The sequence below is a fragment of the Salvelinus alpinus genome, chromosome 2 (genome assembly GCF_045679555.1).
Source record: "Salvelinus alpinus chromosome 2, SLU_Salpinus.1, whole genome shotgun sequence".
NCBI lineage: Eukaryota > Metazoa > Chordata > Actinopteri > Salmoniformes > Salmonidae > Salvelinus > Salvelinus alpinus.
Genome location: NC_092087.1, coordinates 108,776,911 through 108,791,046, shown reverse-complemented (window position 1 = coordinate 108,791,046; position 14,136 = coordinate 108,776,911). Strand labels below are relative to the sequence as shown.

Genomic DNA, 14,136 nt, shown 5'->3' with positions numbered 1-14,136 from the left:
ATTGAATGTTGATATTGTGAATCTATGTTATATATTTGTACCTCCTGTTTCATGAAGTGATGTCACTAAGTACTGCCCCTATATATACAATGCATTCGGAAAGCATTCAGACCCCTTCACTTTTTCCATATTTTGTTACGTTACAGCCTTATTCTAAAATTGATTAAATCGTTTTTCCCCCTAATCAATCTACACAATACCCAATAATGACATCACAATACCCCATAAGACATCACATTGCCCCATAATGACAAAGCAAAAACAGGTAAATAAATGAAAAAATTAGATTTTCTTTAAAAAACAAGGACCCCAAACTTTTGAACGATAGTGTAAATCTACATGATGTATTGTTACACCATGTAGGAGCAGGATAGACCTAGCCTGTTCATTATATACATCTACATGATGTATTGTTACACCGTGTATAGACCTAGTCTGTTCATTATATACATCTACATGATGTATTGTTACACCATGTAGGAGCAGTATAGACCTAGTCTGTTCATTATATACATGATGTATTGTTACACCATGTAGGAGCAGTATAGACCTAGTCTGTTCATTATATTCATCTACATGATGTATTGTTGCACCATGCAGGAGCAGTATAGACCTAGTCTGTTCATTATATACATCTACATGATGTATTGTTACACCATGTAGGAGCAGTATAGACCTAGTCTGTTCATTATATACATCTACATGATGTATTGTTACACCATGTAGGAGCAGTATAGACCTAGTCTGTTCATTATATACATCTACATGATGTATTGATACACCGTGTAGGAGCAGTATGGACCTACAGTAGCTAGCTGCTAATTTAGATTTAGTTTGACTTAATGAAACTGCCTTAAATGTGCTGTAGTAAACATTTTTTTACTCGCACTAATCAATCAACACATTCCTGTCTTTGTATGTCTCAATATAATAGTATTATTTAATTAAATCCATTTAAAATAATCTTTGTCTGAAAATAAAATATGATCCTCAACTGCGTTTCCCCTCCAGTCAGCAGACTGCGATGTGCGTCTTTCAGGCGATGCTGCCAGCGTGACGTATAATCTAGTGGACGGTTCTTCATAATCAGCTCGTCAACCACCTCGGTAGCTTGCTAGCCAACATAGCCGAAAGATTCAAGCTATTTATACGCTTTCGGTGTATATTAGCTACTGTGTTTTAGACACACTTCTGTCGTATCTACTTGTTAACCTATTTAATATTACGTTATTTTGTATTAGTCAGCTATAGTAGCTGGCTGGTTAAGTTAGCACTAGGCTAGTCGCTAATGATAGCTAGCTAGCTAGCTAACATCCCCGAACATGAGCTCACTAAACTACTCCCCTCTTGTTAAAGAAGAGGAGGTCTGCTGGACGGAGAAAGAAGCTCTGGGGATGAACATTGTCGTGAAAGAGGAGAAGGAAGAGGAGGCTGTTACAATAAAACAAGAAGTAGAGGGTGAGGCTGTTACAGTGAAAGAAGAGGAGAAATACGTTTCAGTGAAAGAAGAGGAAGACGCGTTCAGAGTGAAAGAGGAGGAGGGTGTTACAGTAAAAGAAGAGAAAGAGGAGGATGCAGTTTTTGGAGTGAAGAAGGAAGGGGAGATTACTGTCACATTGAAAGATGAAGAGGAGGGGAAAGGAGATCTGATTAACACCAGTAAGTACCGCCTTAAATGTGTTTTTAACTTTGGATATTCGGAGTTGCCTCGTCAACACCTCTTCAACGGAGGGCCCTGGGATGATGACTGATATGTCTAGAATCAGACGACGTAGAGAACAAGCTACCCCTTGTTTTCTCCGTTCCGTTTCCAAAAAGTGACTTAACATATATATTTGAGAAGGGTCTATCTGCTGACCGCAGACTGGGGGGCACGGCATGTAGTGATTTTCATGTAGTGATGTTTTACTACACACCGTGCCCCCCAATAGTGCCATGTGAGAGTTGGGTTGGCTACACCAAAGATTATGGATATACTGACAAGATGTCTTTCTGCCCTCACAAGGGGAGTAGTTGTCCAAAAAGCTTCACTGCGGGTTGTCTAGCTCCCGCCTATCCTTTCTTTGGATTGGTGGATTAATCTTATTATTGCAATATATTGTTTATATTCTATGAGGGTTGTTGACGTCAACCGCCTGTATTCAATGGAGAGAGATGCTAAGCTACTAGCATGAATATGCATAGTGATCTGGAGACAACTCCTGTAGTGTTTTTATCAAAGTTGTCGGTATGTCATGTGTCTACATAACAACTTAATCATTACGAAACTTCTGTTGGATCAAGTAAACCTCATGTAGCAAATAAGCCATTCATTTTTGTTGTTGACCAAATTCGACATTGGGTTGATAATTGTTTCCACGTGGATACAACCTACTGTAGCCTACTGGCATGACCTAGAGAGATACAACCTACTGTAACCTACTGGCATGACCTAGAGAGATACAACCTACTGTAACCTACTGGCATGACCTAGAGCGTTACAACCTACTGTAACCTACTGGCATGACCTAGAGAGATACAATCTACTGTAGCCTACTGGCATGACCTAGAGAGATACAATCTACTGTAACCTACTGGCATGACCTAGAGAGATACAACCTACTGTAGCCTACTGGCATGACCTAGAGAGATACAATCTACTGTAACCTACTGGCATGACCTAGAGAGATACAATCTACTGTAGCCTACTGGCATGACCTAGAGAGTTACAACCTACTGTAACCTACTGGCATGACCTAGAGAGTTACAACCTACTGTAACCTACTGGCATGACCTAGAGAGTTACATCCTTCTGTAACCTACTGGCTTGACCTAGAGAGTCAAAGTTGTTCAATTCCTGGATTTTAAATGAATATTTTCCAGTAATAATGATAATTTGTGTCTTCCTATCCACATGTGGGATCCCTCTCCTTTGTCTTCCTCTCTACACCAATAATAGACAACTACTGTGGGATCCATCTCCTTTGTCTTCCTCTCTACACCAATAATAGACAACTACTATGGGTCTCCCAATCACGGCCTGATGTGATACAGCCTGGATTGGAACCAGGGACTGTAGTGACGCCTCTTGCACTGAGATGCAGTGACTTAGACCGCTGCTTCCGTGTGTGTGTTTAACTTTTTAACTGTACTATAATGTTAAAAGGCCGCTAAAAATGTAAATATCGGTTATCGGTATCGTTTTTTGGGGCAAGGAAAATATTGGCCAAAAATGTGATATCGGTGCATCCCATTATTCTAAAATTGATGATTATTTTTTAAATCCTCATCAATCTACACACAATACCCCATAATGCCATCACAATACCCCATAATGCCATCACAATACCCTTAATGCCAAATCAAAAACAGGTTTAGATTTTTTGCAAATGTATTAAAACTATTCCCCAGGATAACTAGTCTCAGAGTAATGTAAGATCCCAGGATAACTAGTCTCAGAGTAATGTTAGATCCCAGGATAACTAGTCTCAGAGTAATGTTAGATCCCAGGATAACTAGTCTCAGAGTAATGTAAGATCCCAGGATAACTAGTCTCGGAGTAATGTTAGATCCCAGGATAACAAGTCTCAGAGTAATGTAAGTCTCAGATAGTTTTAACCCATTACAGTCTAAGACCTGTCTGAGGGGGGGGGGGGGGGGGTTCTTCTAAGCTATATGGAATTGTTTTAAGAAGGTTTAAACAACATGAAGGGCTTCCCCTGTATTGTACTGTTTTAAGAAGGTTATACCAAGGATAATTTTGCTATTTGATTTTGAACTGTAAGACCCATGGAAGTATCAACAAAAAATATTTGTCCTTACTGCTATAACCCATAGTAACACATTGGATAACATTCACAACATGGAACAACAGTAACCATAGTAACACATTGGATAACATTCACAACATGGAACAACAGTAACCATAGTAACACATTGGATAACATTCACAACAGTAACCATAGTAAAACATTGGATAACATTCACAACATGGAACAACAGTCCATACTGCTATAACCCATAGTAACACATTGGATAACATTCACATCATGGAACAACAGTAACCATAGTAACTGTGCAAAGCTGTCATCAAGGCAAAGGGTGGCTACTTTGAAAAATCTAAAATATATTTAGAATTGTTTACCACTTTTTTTGGTTACTACATGATTCCATATGTGTTATTTCATAGTTTTGATTTCTTCACGATTATTCTACAATGTAGATAAAATGGTAAAAGAAATAATTATAACCCTTGAATGAGTAGGTGTGTCCACTCGTTTGACTGGTACTGTATATCTCATGAATGTTTTTACATTCAGTTACATGAAGTCACTTTATTACCACTTCTTCCATAGTCAAACATGTAAGGAAAGATTTCTTTAAATCAAAAGGGATGCTGTCAAAAATGTATTGAATTCAAATGGATTTACCCAGCCTACAAAGCACTACAGCCACTCTGTGACAACCAGTTCTGCTTTTTTATTGAGGGATCTAGTCTAGATTAAACTTCATAGGAAGACAGTTTTATCATGTGGAGGTTTCATTTAGGTCTCTGTTTAACGACATACTCTGTGTGTCTTTGCAAGGAGAGAAACCAGACTCTCACTCTGACAGCGGGAAGAGTCCTTCAGGGGAACCAGACCCAGAGACGCCCAAACCAGCGAGACAACACCACTGCTCCCACTGTGAAAATAGTTTTTGCTGGTTAGGGAACCTAAAACTGCATGAGAGGACACACACGGGAGAAAAGCCTTACCAATGCTCCCAGTGTAGAAAGAGTTTTACTATGTTAACTAACCTGAAAAGGCATGAGAGAATACACACAGGAGAAAAGTATTTTCTGCTCCCAATGTAAAAACAGATTTTCACGAATGGCGTACCTTAAAGCTCATGAGAGGATACAGAGGAGAAAAGCCTTTCCAATGCTCCCAGTCTGGAAAGGGTTTTACCTGGTCAAGTAGCCTGAAGGAGCATTAGAGGATAAACACGGTAAAAGTCCTACCACTGCTCTCTGTGTGGAAGAACATTCAGAGATCCTGAAATCAAATGAGAGAATAGAAAGGCTGTATTCTGACTTATATTTTTGACTGAGAATTTGTGTTTTTGTTTGTGCCACATGAAATCATATTGTGTATGATTACACCTGTCTATATAATGTCCCACAGTTGACAATGCATGTCAGAGCAAACACCAAGCAAAGAGGTTGAATAAATTGTCCTTAGAGCTCCGAGACAGGATTGTGTCGAGGCACAGATCTGGGGAATGGTACCAAAAAATATCTGCAACATTGAAAGTCCCCAAGAACACAGTGGCCACCATCATTTTTTAATGGAAGAAGTTTGGAAGACTCTTCCTAGAGCTGGCCACCCGGCCAAACTACGCAATCGGGGGAGAAGGGCCTTTGTCAGGGAGGTGACCAAGAACCCGATGGTCACTCTGACAGAGCTCCAGAGTTCCTCTGTGGAGATGGGAGAACCTTCCGGAAGGACAACCATCTCTGCAGCACTCCACCAATCAGGCATTTGTGGTAGAGTGGCCAGACGGAAGCCACTCCTCAGTAAAAGGCACCTGATAGCCTGCTTGGAGTTTGCCAAAAAAGGCACCTAAAGGACTCTCAGACCATGAGAAACAAGATTCTCTGGTCTGATGAAGCCTTTTGGAAACCTCCAAGCTGGCTATCATGTGCCTTTTATTAAGGTGTGTATATATATATACATATAGATATATAGTCTGTTCAACCTCTCTTTCGTATCACCCGGGATTCCTAAAGATTGTAAAGCTGCCGTGGTCATCCCCCTCTTCAAAGGGTGTGACACTCTAGACCCAAACTGTTACAGACCTATATCCATCCTGCCCTGCCGTTCTAAAGTCTTTGAAAGTCAAGTTAATTATCAAACAGATCACTGACCATTTTGAATCCCACCGTAACTTCTCCGCTGTGCAATCCAGTTTCCGAGCTGGTCACGGGTGCACCTCAGCCACGCTCAAGGTACTAAACGATATCATAACCGCCATCGATAAAAGACAGTACTGTGCAGCCGTCTTCATTGACCTAGCCAAGTCTTTCGACTCTGTCAACCACCGTATTCTTATCGGCAGACTCAACAGCCGATAAGAACAACCGATCAATCAACAACCGATCGCTGCCCACACCCGCCCGACTAGCATCACTACTCTGGACGGTTCTGACTTAGAATATGTGGACAACTATAAATATCTAGGTGTCTGGCTAGACTGTAAACTCTCCTTCCAGACTAATATTAAGCATTTCCAAGCATTTCCAATCCAAAATTAAATCTAGAATCGGCTTCCTATTTCGCAAACAAAGCCTCCTTCACTCACACTGCCAAACAAACCCTTGTAAAACTGACTATTCTACCGATCCTTGACTTCGGCGATTTCATTTTCAAAATAGCCTCCAACACTCTACACAGCAAACTGGATGCAGTCTATCACAGTGCCATCCGTTTTGTCACCAAAGCCCCATATACCACTGCTCTCGTCGGCTGGCCCTCGCTACATATTCGTCGCCAAACCCACTGGCTCCAGGTCATCTATAAGTCTTTGCTAGGCCGCCTTAACTCAGCTCACTGGTCACCATAGCAACACCCACCCATAGGACGCGCTCCAGGAAGTATATCTCACTGGTCATCCACAAAGCCAACATCTCCTTTGGCCGCCTTTCCTTCCAGTTCTCTGCTGCCAATGTCTGGAACGAATTGAAAACATCGCTGAAGTTGGAGACTTATATCTCCCTCACTAACTTTAAGCATCAGCTATCTGAGCAGCTTACCGATCGCTGCAGCTGTACACAGCCCATCTGTAAATAGCCCATCCAACTGCCTACCTCATCCCCATGTTTTTATTTACTTTTTTTGCTCACACCAGTATTTCTACTTGCACATCATCATCTGCACATCTATCACTCCAGTGTTAATTTGTTAAATTGTAATTACTTTGCTACTATGGCCTATTTATTGCCTTATTGCCTTTATTGCCTCTGTACTCCATTTGCACACACTGTATATAGATATTTATATTGTGTTATTGACTGTACTTTTGTTTATCCCAAGTGTAACTCTGTTTTTTTTGTCGCACTGCTGTGCTTTATCTTGGCCAGGTCGCATTTGTAAATGATAACTTGTTCTCAACTGGTTAAATAAAGGTGAACATTTTTTTAATGAATTGTTCATGACCTCCTCCAGTGATAAAAAATAAATAAAAAACTTTTCCTGTTGAAAGTGATATATAAATACAGTAAAGTATAAACACACTAAAGGGAAACAAAAAAATGTTTTGAGCAAAATAGTGTTTTTTTAGAGAACTGCAAACTAGAAGGAGTGAGTGATGTCATAGTAAGGCCTTCAAGGAGTTGGCTTGATGGGAAGTCGTGATGTCATCCAATAGGAGACTGATCTTCATGTGAATATTAATTATTCTTTTTAAAATCCTTCATGTTCTGTCAAGTTGGTTGTTGATCATTGCTAGAAAGCCATTTTCAAGTCTTTCCATAGATTTTAAAGATGATTTAAGTCCAAACTGTAACTAGGCCACTCAGGAACATTCAATGTCATCTTGGTAAGGTCCTCCAGCGTCGATTTGGCCTTGTGGTTTAGGTTATTGTCCTGTTAGTACAGTTTTTTTTGTATTCAGATCTCTGAAATACACTCTACCCACGTAACATTTAGTTTCCTTATATTACGCTGGGAAAACAGTTTTCATGGGCACAGAAATTCCAAATCAAATCATTTGAGTTTGCAGAAATCCTAAATAATTTCAGAGTTTGCTAAATTCAATGGTTCTAACCGAGAGTCACCTTAACTTTATTGACAACACCCAAGTGGATACTGTCATTAATGTGGTTCTTCAATAATTACACATAATTCTTAATACTGTAGCTGTTTAGTTAGTCACATGTTCATCGATCATCAGCTGATCCAGGAAATCATTTTCTGAATGCCAGTCACATGACAAACATCACGACATGCAACAACAACCAAAGTGCTTCTTCATTCATTACTCTGGTAAAGACAGTTATGCCGTGCTCCACGTTGGATCCAACATCCCTAACAAATTGGTGTTTATAATGTGTTATTGTCTGCTTGATTTACTGGTAGGGTCTCGTTAGTCTGTTTGCACACAGAGATACTTTGCTCATAATGTGTAGAGAACTGTTCCTTGATGGATAGGCTATTGTACAACACACAGAGCTATTTTCCTTTATTTGTTGTTTGGTGAAGTTATGGGTCCTACAGTAGGTCTATGTTGTTAGATGAAGTTATGGGTCCTACAGTAGGTCTATGTTGTTGTTAGGTTAAGTTATGGGTCCTACAGTAGGTCTGTTATTGTTAGGTGAAGTTATGGGTTCTACAGTAGGTCTGTGTTGTTGTTAGGTGAAGTTATGGGTCCTACAGTAGGTCTATGTTGTTGTTAGGTTAAGTTATGGGTCCTACAGTAGGTCTGTTATTGTTAGGTGAAGTTATGGGTCCTACAGTAGGTCTATGTTATTGTTAGGTGAAGTTATGGGTTCTACAGTAGGTCTGTGTTGTTGTTAGGTGAAGTTATGGGCCAATTTGGCAAATAGTGTACAAACCCTCATTGTCAGGCTGATGGAAAAGCTAGCCAAAGAGCATTTTACTGGTTGAAGTGTTTAAGTACAAAGCGGTTGATTTGTGATGATGACACAAACATTATATTAAGCAGGACATTCAAACGAGCCTTACAATTATAATCCAAAGTAGTGTGAAATGCACTCATAAGCAACCTGGAAATGGAGGTTACTCCCCTGAGTTTTCCCCTATTCACATTCAGAATACGTTGTGAAAAACTCTAATCTTTGCTCACCATTTTTGCTCCAGGCAGATATACTACATCCATAACTAGTGGTTTCCTCATGACCAGATATACTACATCCATAACTAGTGGTTTCCTCATTAGCAGATATACTACATCCATAACTAGTGGTTTCTTCATTAAAAGATATACTACGTCCATAACTAGTGGTTTCCTCATGACCAGATATACTACATCCATAACTAGTGGTTTCCTCATTACCAGATATACTACATCCATAACTAGTGGTTTCCTCATTACCAGATATACTACATCCATAACTAGTGGTTTCCTCATTACCAGATATACTACATCCATAACTAGTGGTTTCCTCATTACCAGATATACTACATCCATAACTAGTGGTTTCCTCATTACCAGATATACTACATCCATAACTAGTGGTTTCCTCATGACCAGATATACTACATCCATAACTAGTGGTTTCCTCATTAGCATGGAGGAGTTTCTGCAACCAAATTGCCCTCGTGCCGCAATTTTAGCAACACAGAAAGGGGCCTGTATTGGAGACCAAAAGTCTTCTGCCACACTGCTTAGAGTTTCAACAACATGAATAACTTATTTCTAGTCTACAATCTTAGATGTTACTACTAATGTGACATTTTAGACAAAATATGACTTGTTGCTCATTTTAAGACAATTGTCAAATAATTTAAACATTCATTACAGACATCAATTGTTGTACAACATCATGGCTATGCTGTTGGCATCACCTTTTACAGTGAATTACCGCTGTTGTGGGCCTTTAATCATCTGTCTGACTTTGTTGTTCACACAGGAGAGAGACGGGACTATCGTGGATCCTCTGGGGAGCCTCAACAACCTCATGATGCTGACAAGGCAGAGAAGAGTCTCTCCAGATCAGAACACCTCAAGAAACACCTGCAGAGACCCACAGGGAGGAGAACTCACTGCCGCTCTGACTGTGGGAAGAGATTCACCTCATCAGGCATTAAAATTCATCAGAGAACACACACGGGAGAGAAATCGTATAGCTGTGGTCAATGTGAGAAGAGTTTTAGTCGATTTGGCCATCTGACATTACACCAGAGAGCACACACAGGAGAGAAACCTTATAGCTGTGTTCAATGTGGGAAGAGTTTTACTCAGTCAATCAGCCTGATATCACACCAGAGAATACACACAGGAGAGAAACCTTATAGCTGTGGTCAATGTGGGAAGAGTTTTGTTCAATCTGGCTCTCTGACTCTACACCAGAGAATACACACAGGAGAGAAACCTTATAGATGTGGTCAATGTGGGAAGAGATGTACTACATCTGGCTCTCTGACTGTACACCAGAGAATACACACAGGAGAGAAACCTTATAGCTGTGGTCAATGTGGGAAGAGTTTTGTTCAATCTGGCTCTCTGACTTTACACCAGAGAGCACACACAGGAGAAAAATCTTATAGCTGTGGTCAATGTGGGAAGAGTTTTGTTCGGTCTGGCAATCTGACTCTACACCAGAGAACACACACTGGAGAGAAACCTTATAGCTGTGATCAATGTGGGAAGAGTTTTACTCAGCTAAACAACCTGATAGTACACCAGAGAACCCACACTGGAGAGAAGCCTTATAGCTGTGATCAATGTGGGAAGAGTTTTCCTGCATCTAGCAAGCTGACTTCACACCAGAGAACACACACAGGAGAGAAACCTTATAGCTGTGATTTATGTGACAAGAGATACTCTGATAAAAGATCTCTGATCAAACATCAGAAAATACATACATGAAGGAGTTGTTTCATGATATCAATGAAATGTCACAATGTAGAATGTTTTAACATTGTAGTAGGACTATTTTAATGATGTCACAATGTAGAATGTTTTAACATTGTAGTAGGAGTATTTTAATGATGTCACAATGTAGAATGTTTTAACATTGTAGTAGGAGTATTTTAATGATATTTTACCTTATCCTTTGCTCTGTTCAATTGATTGCAGCATGATATGGATATTAGCCTCAGGGGAAAATCCAGGCTCTGAATTGAAAGAGTATTATTTAACAAAAAGTGACTAACAAAAAAAGGGCTGTGTTACACTTACTTTGTTGGTGACTCACTTTAATCAAAATGCAGCACTTCTAAATGTAGCTAGCTGTTTTTTACAAGTTAAAAAAAGCTGCTTGTTTAAAAAAAATACATGTAATATGATAATTGTTGCAGATGTTTGTGTATATACACACATGAAAGCAGTATAATAAATTGGTCTACAATCAATTTTATTAATAATCTGACATCACTCCAGTATTTCTTGACAACATTCAAATGCTAATTGTCTTTATTCCACTACTGAAGAAGCATGACTCAAATCACCTCATAATTCAAACATTCAGCCTGACAAAAGATATGTTTTATTATTCCATGCCTCACCATTAAGTGAATTATTGCCAATACATATTAACAAAGGGGTGAACATTTGGTTTTGATTTTCATATTTACAATTTATGTAACAGTTAGTAATGATAATTATTTCTGTAACCAGCAGACCATTTCTGGGTACATTTATATTGACAATGTTGCCCTGCTTTTTGATATGGTTATATTGATGTTGTTACCCTTCTTTTAGAATAGCAGGATTCATTCTCAGATGTGCCAACCCAAATGCATGACATTGGGGACTGGGCTCGATCCAACAACATGCCTATCGACTGAACCCTGAAAAGAGAGAGAAGCAAGGTGGAAAGTTACTACGGATATTGCAGGTGTTGGTTGCTGATTGTCTCAAGGGTGGGCAGTCAGCAAGTTTTGCGTTTAGCCAGTGCGTTGCCAGGGATCACAATTTATTTTGTTCCAAGGGGACGAGAGTTCTAGAAGGGGAAGGGGAAAAATATTTCAACAGAAAAAAGTTTTCTGTTGGTGGTGAGCAAACTTGTTCAACAGAAATATAGGATATATTTGTCTTAAGGTGGAAGGTGTTACAGGCTTTGGTTTTTCCATTTATGTTTTGAGGTTGAACTTTATCACGTCTAGCTCGTTAGCACGTATGACGCACTGATTGGTGTCACCTCGTTAGTGGGAAGGTGTTTCACCTGAGCTGGTCCAGGTTCTATTTAAGAGTGTCTGGCCCAGTGCTCCAGTTGTCTTGATAGATGTGGAGAGTCAACACCTTTAGTTGCTCCACCTTTTTGGATTGCTTCCTGTCTTTAAGTTTGGTGTGGGTTTTTTATTTTGTTTGCCTCTTCTTGGGCAGATTTAGTGGGTCTCATGGTGGGTGTCTTTTAGGTCCCAGTTGTTGTTACTTGTCAACTTTCAGTGGACACTGAGAGAAAAATTGCAACATTATGTTATAATACTTTTATTGCATCAAATGGTTGTTTTATGCAACAGAATAGAGGGTTCTTAGAACTATTCTGTCTGTGTGTTCTACTGAGGATGGGCCTCTGGGAGAAAACACTGACAGGAGATTTACAATGTCTTTTGGGTGATTAAAACCTAAAGAGACCGCATTCCAGAGCATGAGTTACTGTTTCTGTTCTATATGGTACCAGGGAGAGATGAACCCCTCCTAAAAAAAAAATACCTTGAATTTTGCATTGCATCCAATTAATATTTTAATCAATGGCATTTCCTTAGGCTGCTCATTAGTCTTTCAGTTGTTAGTCTTCTGTTTGTTGTGTACTAAATATTTCATTTTTTTATTTGTTTTTTTCTTGTGAAGCCATTGTGTTGCATCCATGTCTGAAATGTGCTGTATAAATAAAGCTTGATTTGATTTCAACAAATGAACCCAATGACTGACCAATCAAAAGACTCTTGGTCCCTCTTAGTATTTGTTAATGAATAGAATACAGTATATACATATGAGATGAGTAATACATAGACTAAGATACAGTAGAATAGGATAGAATACAGTATATACATATGAGATGAGTAATGCCAGATATGTAAACATGCAGGAGATCCACGAAGGAAAGACAGTGATGGTGGTCAGTGATGTTGCAAATGGAGGGTAAAACGTTTGAATTCATTTTGTCCTGACATGGTCACTTTGCCTACTGTTTATTGTCACGTTGGGATGCAACCTTTGTTGTCATTTTTTAAACATTTTTTATCATTTTACCCCCGTTTTTTCTCCCCAATTTCGATCTTGTCTCATCGCTGCAACTCCCCAATGGGCTCAGGAGGCGAAGGTCGAGTCATGCGTCCTCTGAAACATGACCCGTCAAACCGCGCTTCTTAACACCCGCCCGCTTAAGCCAGCTGCACCAATGTGTAGGAGGAAACACCGGGCAACGCTTGGCCAATTGTGTGCCGTCCTATGGAACTCCCGATCACGGCAGGTTGTGGTACAGCCCGGGATCGAACCCGGGTGACGCCTCTAGTGTCGCCTCTAACACTGCCATGCAGTACATTTACATTTAAGTCATTTAGCAGACGCTCTTATCCAGAGCGACTTACAAATTGGAAAGTTTAAACATATTCATCCTGGTCCCCCCGTGGGGAATGAACCCACAACCCTGGCGTTGCAAGCGCCATGCTCTAACAACTGAGCCACACGGGACCAGTACCTTAGACCGCTGCACCACTCGGGTCTATAGTGACACCTCTAACACTGTGATACAGTACCTTAGACCACTGCACCACTCGGGTCTATAGTGACACCTCTAACACTGTGATCTAGTACCTTAGACCGCTGCACCACTCGGGTCTATAGTGACACCTCTAACACTGTGATCTAGTACCATAGACCACTGCACCACTCGGTCTATAGTGACACCTCTAACACTGTGATACAGTACCTTAGACTGCTGCACCACTAGGGTCTATAGTGACACCTCTAACACTGTGATACAGTACCTTAGACCGCTGCACCACTCGGGTCTATAGTGACACCTCTAACACTGTGATCTAGTACCATAGACCACTGCACCACTCGGTCTATAGTGACACCTCTAACACTGTGATACAGTACCTTAGACTGCTGCACCACTCGGGTCTATAGTGACGCCTCTAACACTGTGATACAGTACCTTAGACTGCTGCACCACTCGGGTCTATAGTGACACCTCTAACACTGCGATACAGTACCTTAGACTGCTGCACCACTCTGGTCTATAGTGACACTTCTAGCACTGTGATCTAGTACCTTAAACCGCTGCACCACTCGGGTCTAGAGTGACACCTCTAACACTGTGATCTAGTACCTTAGACTGCTGCACCACTAGGGTCTATAGTGACACCTCTAACACTGTGATCTAGTACCTTAGACTGCTGCACCACTCTGGTCTATAGTGACACTTCTAACACTGTGATCTAGTACCTTTGACTGCTGCACCACTCGGGTCTATAGTGACACCTC

The 14,136-nt window shown here is 40.4% G+C and overlaps 1 protein-coding gene across 1 annotated transcript; it reads left to right on the top strand.

Annotated features, from left to right (window-relative positions):
- The first annotated feature begins 1,083 nt into the window (after positions 1-1,083).
- LOC139548940 (zinc finger protein 180-like) lies at positions 1,084-12,563 on the top strand. The gene is made up of 2 exons (XM_071358917.1): positions 1,084-1,659; positions 9,611-12,563. Exons 1-2 carry the CDS (start codon positions 1,323-1,325, stop codon positions 10,567-10,569), a joined length of 1,296 nt encoding a protein of 431 aa, XP_071215018.1. The 5' UTR covers positions 1,084-1,322; the 3' UTR covers positions 10,570-12,563.
- The last annotated feature ends 1,573 nt before the right edge of the window (positions 12,564-14,136 follow it).